Below are 11,493 nucleotides of genomic sequence, written 5' to 3'. Positions count from 1 at the left end.
CTAGTTAATATGAAAAACACAGATTGAAAGGGGACCATGGTATTTTCTTTGTAAGTTTTCTCTTGAGAAATATCCCCCATGTTGGGTAAACAGAGAAAGAAGAAAAAAAAAAAAAACTGAAACGATTGGTTTTGACGTTTGTGACTTTGGGAAATTTATAGGGAAGGAGATTATTTGCATTACCCTGTCCTTTTGACATAGGTGATTCAGGACGAAGGCCTTTTTTTTCTTTTCTTAATGTACCTCTTTAACAGATTTTTAAGGCTTTATTCCCTATCCAAATGGGAAGGTAGGATTATTTTATTTCTTCAGTGAAAAATCAAATGATTTATATAATTTTAGAGTTAGGATTTCTGCATTATGAAATGTTTGCTTTTCCCTTTAAAATATGAATCAATTATTGATTAAATTCACCAATTTAGAAGTTGTTAGACAATCTTAAATTTCGTTTAAACTTTGCATTCTAGAAAATAAAATACATCTGGCAGATTAAAACTAATCTTGGTAAAAATATGAATAAAACTATTTCATGGTTTTTATAATCTCATAAAATATTTCTCCATCTTTAAACTTTGATGAGTCCATTGCAGGCATATTCTTACTGCAACTGTCATTATAGGGTTAAACATTTGCTTTATTGTAACACACGAAAGCAGTTAAGCCCGTTTGGAATTGTTTACTTGCTAAAACCACTGTTAGTCAGCAGAGGCAGTACACCAGATTTCCTTGTGGCTTTTAGTGGAAAATGTTAAAAGCGCACTCATTTTTCAGTTATAGAATTTTTTAGTTTGATCTGGATTAGTCACAGAACTGGCATGAACCTTCTAATTGTGAAGGCTGTCCAAATGCACTATTTTTTTCTCCTGCTAGAGGAAGTTACATCCCGAGCAGTAGCTCAGATCTCTGGTAAGTGTAACATGTGAGCATTACTAGGCATTTCATCCTGCGGGTCTGCAGTCTTCTTTGCTCTTCAGACTGTTGCTCCGTTGGAATGCTTCTGTGGGACCGATACTGAGGTTCTATAGATATTTTTTAAGGACCTACTCATTTGGGGATGTCAGTGGTGTTTTGCAAGATCATCTGAGGAACAGGAAAGCATTTGAAATCTGAAAAGGATAACTGTAGCGGTTTTCACAGTGGAAGGAAACTATATTGGCAAAGAGGCAGATGATTGAATAAAGTAGTTGGCTCAAAGAAGATGCACAGTCTGCTGTTTTTTCCTCTGAATGAAGACTGTTTAATGGAAGCTGTATTCATGTGGAGATCAAAGGAAACACTGGAATGATAAACTACTATGTTTTTTTTCTCCCTCTTTTTTTTTTTTTTTTAAAGAAAACAAAAAGCCTGCAGCAGTAATTTGAGCTCAAATGCCTTCTAATTCCTTCACAGCCTGCTTGTTCTATTAGGATTCTCCACTAACACCATTTCTGCCTGGTGCCTGTGCCCTTTTGCTGGAGCAGCCACAGACAACTGCCTGATGGAGAAAGAATGAATGCTCTGCCTTGCTTATGCTATCGATGGGAATAAAGCTAACTGTGTTTCTTCTATTATATGGGAAATCTGGATTAATCAAGCTGTATTCTAGTACCAAGAGTCGTATTGTCTCTTGTGGTCTGACTCATCACATGTAAATGTACTGCAGCTTTGCTATTAATGCAGAGTGGTTTTGTTTTTTCTTTTTTTCGCCCCTTTCCCAAACACTGAAAGAATTGTTAACCTCTGAGCTTCATTTTCAGGATTTGTGCTGAGCTCTAGATCTTTTTTTCTGTGAATAGTATCTGCATTAAACCAGTGATGAAGAAATGAAGACAAATTAGAAGTGGAAACAGAATAGTGAGATTTTATTTTTTATTTTCAATTATAAGCAAAACAGCTACTGGTAACTATATGACCTTGCAGGAAACAGTGGGTATTGCTGTGATCATCGCTGTCATAGCAGTTGTTTCTCATTTCATTCTATATTGTGTGGTGTTGTGTCACCAAAAACAATGATTGTTTTGTGGAAGTAAATTTCAGAGATAGAGCAATAAGACTCTTTTGGTAGAGGAAAAATATTTTTCAATGAGCTTGGACTCAGTTTTAGTTATTGATATGTTGGTGTGAAATTTCTTCTTAAGTATTGCAGTAACCCAACAGAAATAATAGAATTTTGTTATATTTAGGAAGTTACAAATTATGTAGTCATAATTTTAAACTTGTTTTTCCAGTAGTACTTACTAACTTAAAAAAAAAAAAAAAAAACTAGCTGTGCTGTTCAGAGAATATTTGTAAGTGTTGTATAGAAGAGGAGGAAAAACTACTTGTGCTCTTCCAATTGTGACTTTTATCACATAGCTTGGAATTTAGTGTTTTAAAAGATCGAATGAGTCGAGTGTGTATTGTTGTTTTGGAGGAGGTAGAAGATGAGTCTCCTGCATTCATTTCTAAATTGCCACAGGAAAATAAATCCCTACATTCTCCACCTTCTGGAAATGTATTGGTAAGATATGTAAGTTTATATGTTTACTGTATTCTACTGGACTAGTAGTATAAATATTGTTTTTTAAGAATAGATGTAGATTTGCAATAGTTTCTTTACAAACCCAGATTAAAGCAATACATGTGTAAATATGATGCAATAATATTTTTGTATAAAATGCACATTTCATTTTTACTTTTTCGAATGCTGAGATAATATTTCAGTCTTTACTATGTCTTAATCTCTTAAAAAGACTGTTTAAAAATAATTTGAGAATTAGTAGTCATGGCAACTACGTTTCTGTTTTCATTTTGTGGTTTCAGAAACTGATGTAACAAGAATCAGGAACTCTGCATATTTTAGGAAAGGTTGACTATCCCTAGCAATACCAAAGCATGGCCTTTTCTGTAATGAATTTTATGTGTTTACATGCAAGACTTTGTATGAGATTCAGTCTTCATCTTTAACCTTGGTTTTAGTGCTACTGTCAGCCGGCTCCTTGACTAGTATAGTATACCTTATCAAATAAATGAGTCTGTGTCGTTAAGAAATCATTATACTTAGTTATGCATGTGTTTGTCTTTTCAAGTTATTTAAGTATCCATTATTTTTTGGTCTTTGATTAGTGACTATTTTCATCAACTGCCAGGTTTGCTTTCTTGGGATTTGTATCTTTGTACCTGTAGTGCTAATCCATGTAAGATAATTTGATGCCCCAAACAGACCTTTTCAAAAGAGCCTTCCTTTGTGGGCTGGAAATTGCTTAACAAGTTCTGTCCCACAAGTAGGTGTTGAGATCACACATTTGTATTTGGAAGAGTCTTTCTTTTTGTCATATACAGAAACAAAGGCTTCTACTTATAAGAAATAAAATAAAATCTGATTGTGTTTATTATACTACCTAAATTGGGTCAAACTGAATTCTTTTTTTTTTTTTTTTTAATTAGGCCTTTTTTTTGCAAGTAGGAATCCTGTACTTTGACATGATTTGGTTTTATGAAACTTCTGGTTAATGTCAAAAATGATTATTGCTACAGAGAAGAAAACTTGTAGATTCAGAAACTATGTATAAATATCCTTAGTCACCCCATATGGATGATTCTAATGTTTTTATTACTCTCTTATATTTTAGCCATCACTGGTGCAAGCTATATTTAACGGAGATCCCGATGAAGTTCGAGCACTAATATTTAAGAAAGAAGATGTTAACTTTCAGGTAAAACAGTTAATTCACTGATGCCAGCCTTTAAAACTACTTATTAAAATTATTTCCTAGAATTGCGATTTTTGTTTATAAGACATAATATAACTCTGTAACAGTTGTTTTAAATGAGGGCAGGAAGGTATTGAGGCAAAAGGGAAACCATTGGACATATACTCAGGGCAGTAATAGCCAGTAGGGGTCTTTTGTTCTCCCAGCCTTTTCTTTGAAATTTTTCAAACACAGGAAAGTTAAAAAAAACACTCTGACTACCCATATACCTTTCACTTATGTTTGGCATTGATAACATTTTGCCATATTTGCTTTATTTATTGATATACATCTTTTACATGTATATGTAGTAAGTTGCAGAAATCATGATACTTCACCATTGAATACTTAACTGTGCATTTCAAATGAGGATTCTTTTAAGTGTATATCTAAATATAAGATCAGATTTGCTTTTTGTAAATAATCATGGTGAGTGTTTTATAATGATGGTTGATTAATTTGTATCAGATTAGGTTTTCAGTAAAGTCATTGTTCAAAAAGTTTTCAGACTTAAAGATACAGTAGTATATTCACTGTTGACATGATGGACAGTTTTAGAAAGAGTGGATATATGGATAATTTTCTCTCTCTGTTTTTTCAGTGGCCAGTATTTAGTTTACTAAATTGTGGCTGAAAGTACCTTATGTACTCTAACAAAATTACATCCACTGATGTATACATTTTTACCAGAAACAAATGTACCCCTGAGTTATGGAGGGGGTGAAAAGTCATATGATTCACAAAGTCGCTGTGGCAACACCAAAACAGACGACCTAGAAATGATTGTGGTTTTAAGAAAGCACCCGTTGCAAGCTCATTTTTAACTCTCATCTTTCCTCCTTTTTTTTTTTCTTAATACAATACTGCTGTGACCACTTAGGTAGATACAAAAAGGTTTTAGCTTATTTTTAAAATAATGGATTATCTGAATAGATTTGAGGCATTGGCTAAAAATGTTTAACATTTTAACATTGGGTAATGAACAGAATGCTGTCATTATATATTTTTTAAAGCATTTTCTAAGTGAATTGACTTCAAGTTTATATTTAGTTGGAAACATGCACCTAATTCAGGATGTATGTATGTATGTATGTATGTATGTATGTATGTATGTATGTATGTATTAAGAGACAGTCTGGCTCTGTTGCCCAGCTGGAGTGCAGTGGCATGATAGCTCACTGCAACCTCTGCCTCCCGGGTTCAAGCGATTCTCCTGCCTCAGCCTCCCGAGTGGGTGGGACTACAGGCACCTGCCACCACGCCCAACTAATTTTTGTGTTTTTAGTAGAGACAGAGTTTCATTCACCATGTTGGCCAGGCTGGTCTCAAACTCCTGATCTCAGGTGATCCGCCCGCCTTGGCCTCCCAAAGTGCTGGGATTATAGGTGTGAGGCACTGCGCCTGGCCATGGTTTGTTTTAAATGGAGTGTCTGGTCACTTTACCCAGGGTATACTGAAGAGTGTGCATTTCTAAGAAAATAGCTAAAGGGGTATATAGATGCATGAAAAGGTGGAAAACATGTTTTCTGTTCCATTTAACTCCTAAGATTTTCTTGTTGTTTTGGTTTTATTTTAATAGTACTGACAAATACTACCTTGATTAGAAAGTTTGAACTGTAATTCCATTTACCAGGGTTAATTTCTCTATCATAACAAAGTTTATTACAGCTAACATTACTTTTATGTTATATTTAATTAATTTATCCTAAATTAAAAAAATATTCAGAGTCGTTGAGAGCATCAGCTCATTCATCAGTAGTCCTTTCTTGAGAGTAACTCTGACATTGTCTTCAGTGATACAGAGATTTTTGACAACAACTTTTATGATTGCCTTTAGGCCTTTTCTCTCATGACCCTTTCTTAGTAGTTGAGTGTGTTGCCTTAAAGTCAAGATTTATTAACTTTTTGGCCATTATTTGAATTTAAGATGGTAAATATCTTATGAATTTGTTTGATAAGGAATCATATGGAGTTTTTAAAAGGCAGTGGATGTTAAATGCCCTGACTTTTAATTGGTAATAAAATATTTTTAAGCTTTATGTCAGTGTGACTGTGGTGTTTTTCCAAAGTAAACTTATTTAAATAAGTATTTGGAGAATAACACTGGACTTTTTGAAACTCAAGTTTCTCTTAAGTTTTTTGAAGTTGTTTTTATACATTTTTAGAATGGATATAAGTTCAGATTTATTTTTCTACCATTAAATAGTCATTGTATAATTTTAGATTAGTTTATTTTGTCACACCCTGAAATTTTGAATTTTGTAGACCACTAAACAGCACCTTTCTTAGTAACACACCAAATAGATTTTTCTTTTTATTTTAGTGGGTTTTAAAAAAAAATTGTGGGTACATAGATGTCTATATTTGTGGGATTCATGGGGTGTTTTGGTACAGGCATGCAATGTGAAATAATCATATCATGAAGAATGAGATATTCATCCCCTCAAGCATTTATCCTTTGATTTACAAACATTCCAATTACATTATTTAAGTTATTTTAAAATATACAATTAAGTTATTATTGACTCTAGTCACCCTATTGTGCTATCAAATAGTAGGTCTTATTCATTCTGTTTTTTTGTACCCATTAACCATCCCCACCTCCCACTCAACCCCCCACTACTCTTCCCAGCCTCTGGTAACCATCCTTCTGCTATGTCCATGAGTTCAATTGATTTGATGTTCAGATCCCACAAATAAGTGAGAACATGTGGTGTTTGTTTTTCTGTGCCTGCCTTATTTCGGTTAACATAATGATCTCCAGTTCTATCCATGTTGTTGCAAATGACTGGGTCTCTTTTTTTATGGCTGAGGAGTACTCCATTGTGTGTGTATGTACCACATTTTCATTATCCATTCATCTGTTAATGGACACTTAGGTTGCCTCCAAATGTTAGCTATTGTAAACAGTGCTGCAACAGGAGTCCAGATATCTCTGATATTCTGATGTCCTTTATTTTGGATATATACGCAGCAGTGGGATTGCTGGATCATATGGTAGCTGTGTTTCGTTTTTTGGGGGACCTCCAAACCATTCTCCATGGTGGTTGTACATTCCCACAAATGGTGTACAAGGGTTCCCTTTTCTTCACATCCTCACCAGCATTTGTTACTGCCTGACTCTTGGATAAAAGCCATTTTAACTGGGACAAGATGATAGCTCTTTGAGTTTTACATTTCTCTGATGATAGTGATGTTGAGAACCTTTTCGCCATTTGTGTGTCTTCTTTTGAGAAATGTCTATTCAGATCTTTTGCCCATTTTTTATCAGATTATTGGGTTTTTTCCTGTGGAGTTGTTTGAGCTTCTTATATTCTGGTTATGAATCCCTTGTCAGAGGGGTAGTTTGCAAATGTTTTCTCCCATTCTGTGGGTTGTCTCTTCACTTTGTTGATTACTTCCTTTGCTGTGCAGAACAGTTTTAACTTGATGTGATCCCATTTGTCCATTTTGGCTTTTGGCTTTGGTTGCCTGTGTCTGTGGGCTATTGCTCAAGAAATCTTTGCCCAGACTAATGTCCTGGAGATTTTCCCCAGTGTTTTCTTGTATTAGATTCAGTTTGAAGTGTTTAATGCATTTTGATTTGATTTTTATGTATGACAAGAGATAGGGGTCTAGTTTCATGATTTTGCATGTGATTATTCAGTTTCCCAGCACCATTTATTAAAGAGACTATCTTTTCCCGGTGTATGTTCTTGGCACCTTTGTCAAAAATGAGTTCACTGTAGGTGTTTGGATTTGGTTTTGGGTTCTCTATTCTGTTCTATTGGTACATGTGTCTGTTTTTATGACAGTACTATGCTGTTTGGGTTATGATAGCTCTGTAGCATAATTTGAAGTTAGATAATGGGAATCCACCAGTTTTGTTCTTTTTGCTTGGAATAGCTTTGGCTATTCTGGTTCTTTTGTGGTTCCATATAAATTTTAGTATTTTTTCTATTCCTGTGAAGAATGTCATTGGTATTTTGATTGGGATTGCATTGAATCTGTAGATCGCTTTGGGTAGTGTGGACATTTTAACAGTATTGATTCATCCAGTCCATGAACATGGAATATTTTTCCATTTTTTGGTATCCTCTTCAATTTTCTTTATTCGTGTTTTATTGTTTCCATTATAGAGATCTTTTACTTCTTCGGTTGATTCCAAAGTATTTAATTTTATGTGTGGCTATTGTAAACAGGTTTACTTTTTAACTTCTTTTTCATGTTGTTCACCGTTGGCATATAGAAATGCTAGTGATGTTTGTACATTGATTTTGTATTCTGGAACTTTACTGAATTTACAGTTCTAGTTTTCTTGTGGAATGTTTAGGTTTTTCCAAATATAAGATTATATCACCAACAAACAGGTATAATTTGACTTCTTCCTTCCCAATTTGTATGCCCTTTATGTCTTTCTCTTGTCTGATTGCTCTAGGTAGAACTTCCAGTACTATGTTGAATAACAGTGGTGACAGTGGGCATCGTTGTTGTGTTGCAGGTCTTAGAGGAAAGACTTTCAGTTTTTCCCCATTCAGTATGATACTAGCTGTGGGTCTGTCATATGTGGCTTTTATTATATTGAGGTATGTTCCTTCCATATCCAGTTTTTTGAAGGTTTTTATCATGAAGGGATGTTGAATTTTTTAATCAGATGTTTTTTCTGCATCAATTGAAATGATCATATGGTTATTCTTTTTTTTTTTTTGATATGCTATATCATGTTAATTGATTGTGTGTTTTGAACCATCCTTGCATCCCAGAGATAAATTCCACTTGGTCATAATGAACGATCTTTCTAATACATTGTTGAATTCAGTTTGCTGGTATTTTGTTGAGGATTTTTGCATCAATATTCATCAGAGATATTGGCCTGTAGTTTTCTTTTTTTGATGTGTCTTTGTCTGGTTTTGGTATCAGGGTAATACTGGCCTTGAATGAATTTGGAAGTATTCCCTCCTCTATTTTTTAGAATATTTTGAGAAGGAGTGGTGTTATTTTCTTTTTTAAATGTTTGGTAGAATTCAGCAGTAAAGCCATTGTGTCCTGGCCTTTTCTTTACTAGAAGACTTTTTATTACAGCTTTGATCTCATTATTTGTTATTGGTCTTTTCTGGTTTTGGATTTCCTCTTGTTTCAGTCTTGGTAGGTTGTGTGTGTCTAGGAATTTGTCCATTTCTTCTACATTTTCCAGTTTATCAGCATATATAGTTGTTGCTTACAGTAACCACTAACAAGCCTTTGGAATTCTGCAAATAAGTCATAATGTTTCCTTTTTCATTTCTGATTTTATTCAGATCTTCTCTTTTTATCTTAGTCTGGCTAAAGGTTTGTCAATTTTATTTTTTTAAGTCAACTTTTTGTTTCCCTAATAGATTTTTAACAAAACTTTAATTTTAAAAAATTATACATTCGTATTATTTGGTATGACATGAAGTCTTCTATGGTAGAAGTCATGTAACATAGTTTCACTAGCAAATACTAGAGTTTTATATTTGGCGGCTTTTGGCCACAGATACTTTTGACTACCTGAATAAATAGAGGTGTTTTGCTAACAATTTAATCTAGAGCATGGTAATTTGGGGTTGTTTAAAACAGCAATATCAGAGCTCTGGGTGAGCTTCTCTGTGAAACTCTTGGTTTTCTTATAATAAAGAGATGACTGCTGCATCAAAGTGGAAAAGGGACTCTTCTGTACATTTTTTCTTTGTTTTTTTTTTTAAAAAAGAAAACATCTCTTCCAGAGTCCCCACAAAATTCCTTCCTAAAGTTCCATTGGTTACAAGACTACTCTAAACTAATTCACCAGCAAAGCAGTTGAAAGACCTAGATTTTCGTATCTTCTTAGCCTTATTGGCTGTACAAGTTGAGTGAATCCTGTTAACTTCAACCCTCACTTTTCTTTTTTTTTTCTTTTTTCTTTTTTTTGTAAATGTGTAGGGTTACATTAATGATCTTCACAGTCTTTCCCCACTCCAAATTCAGGATACTCTAAAAATTCTAAATGACTTTAGTGACCTCCTGCTTTTGCCCAGAAGCTTTCGTTTGTGTTTCTAGAATTTTGTGACCAAAATAATAAATGCCTTTCCCTAAGATTTACTAGAACTTAATGCCATGTAGTGGAACCCAAATAAGTTAATCTGAAATATTAATAATACCACATTTTAGAGGAAAACTTTGATTCTTCTTTATAAGAAAATTATTTTCTATAAATACAATTTTTTTATTAAGAGTGTTAAAATTGGTGTTAATTGTAGAACTTTACTTTTGAGACAGACATAGGCATAAGCCATTTTATACTACTCAATTTAACTTGTACAACAGTTTTGTAAAATTGACAGGTTAACGTTTCTACTAAAATTTACAAAAATTAACCTTCTGCAGAATCAGTATAGCAGGATGGGGATTTGAACCCATGTCCAACTTAATAGTAACTGGAGAAGTAAAGCATATTGTTGAGAGAGAAATAGACATCAATTGTATCTCAATAAAAGTGTTTAAAAAATAGGCTGAGGCACTAGCTGAGACCTTTCAGACCAAAGTTACTTCATTTCAGTATGAAATTTAGGACATAATTTATCATATTTTTGCCATACCATATAACTATCAATATCTGTGTAAGTATAAATAATCATCAGCATATTTCTGAGTATGCAAGTATTGATACTTGAGCTTTATAGAAAATGCCAGTATTTACCTTCCACCAATTCATATAAACATATGCACTAAAATTGCTTTAAACACTGAACCTAGAGGAAAGGTAGTCTGTGAAGTTAATAATATATTTAATAACAGATAATAAATTTAAAATTTTTTGCTTGTCCATTGAAGTAGAATTTTTGTTAACTTGATGAAAAGATCCCATTTATTACCAATGAACAGGATTAATAATAACCCAAATGTCCTCTAAGAGGGAACTAGTTCTGCTAGTTAAATAAATTATGCTATGAAATACGGTTATAAAGAATGAGTAAAGTCTCTATAGACTAATATGGACTGACTCCTAAAATACATTGGGAATGAAAAAGGAAACTCAGAACTCATGTATAACATGCTTACTAAAAATAAATACCTGAGTGGAATACAAATTTCTGTATTTTGAACCTCCAAAAACTACTGGTTCCAGTGGATAATACCTTCTTTGTTTCAGGACCACCATAGTAATCATTTAGTCATAGTGACATAGGACATATACTTGGTTATGGATCTTGGGAGAAACCTCAACATTGATGAAGAAAATTTACAAATTTGAAACTGGAATCTAGAGGCACTGGCTACACAGAGCTGGAGGGAGGTGTCATTTCTCTCCTGGGAGAAAGCTGAGTTGGTTCTCTCTCATGCCTGCCCCCACCTTCATTCCATGTTCCATACAAGCCAGCTGAAAGCTGGGTAGATACACCTGAGATGGGGATGGAGGGTTGTGAGCTCCAACACTAGTTACTGTGAATAACTATAAGAAAAGACCATGTACATACCTATGGTTTTAGGACAGAAGGTGCTTTTTTTTTCCTCTTGTGTAAATGTCTAGTGGTGGAATGGTTGAATATGCATGCTTAATTTTTTAAGAAACCGACCAACTGTTTACCAAACTGTTTGTATTATTTTACGTTCTTACCAGCAGGATATGAGAATCCTAAATTTTCCACATTCTCACAAATATTTGGTATAATCAGTCTTTTAAAATCTTAAACATTTTAGTAATAGTAATATCTCAATTTGGTCTAAATTTGTATTTCTATAATGATGAATGATGTTGAGCATCTTTTCATGATCTTGTCAGTCCATATATCTTTAGTGAAATGTC

General features: G+C 33.7%; 1 protein-coding gene across 3 annotated transcripts in view; it reads left to right on the top strand.

The window, feature by feature from the left end:
* The first annotated feature begins 692 nt into the window (after nt 1-692).
* ANKRD28 (ankyrin repeat domain 28) overlaps nt 693-11,493 on the top strand; it is a 127,761-nt gene continuing 116,960 nt past the window's right edge. The window contains exons 1-2 of one of the 3 annotated variants that reach the window (XM_011933704.1): nt 693-906; nt 3,591-3,674. Coding sequence is in view for 2 of the 3 variants with exons in the window: in XM_011933702.1 (XP_011789092.1) it covers nt 2,363-2,488; nt 3,591-3,674 (210 nt within the window). In the remaining variant the exon portion in view is untranslated. Of the gene's footprint in view, nt 2,489-3,590; nt 3,675-11,493 lie in introns of all 3 variants that reach the window. The other 2 variants (XM_011933703.1, XM_011933702.1) reach the window with 2 other exon arrangements.

The sequence above is a fragment of the Colobus angolensis genome, unplaced genomic scaffold (assembly GCF_000951035.1).
Source record: "Colobus angolensis palliatus isolate OR3802 unplaced genomic scaffold, Cang.pa_1.0 Scaffold129, whole genome shotgun sequence".
NCBI lineage: Eukaryota > Metazoa > Chordata > Mammalia > Primates > Cercopithecidae > Colobus > Colobus angolensis.
This window is presented reverse-complemented; position numbering and strand designations above follow the sequence as displayed.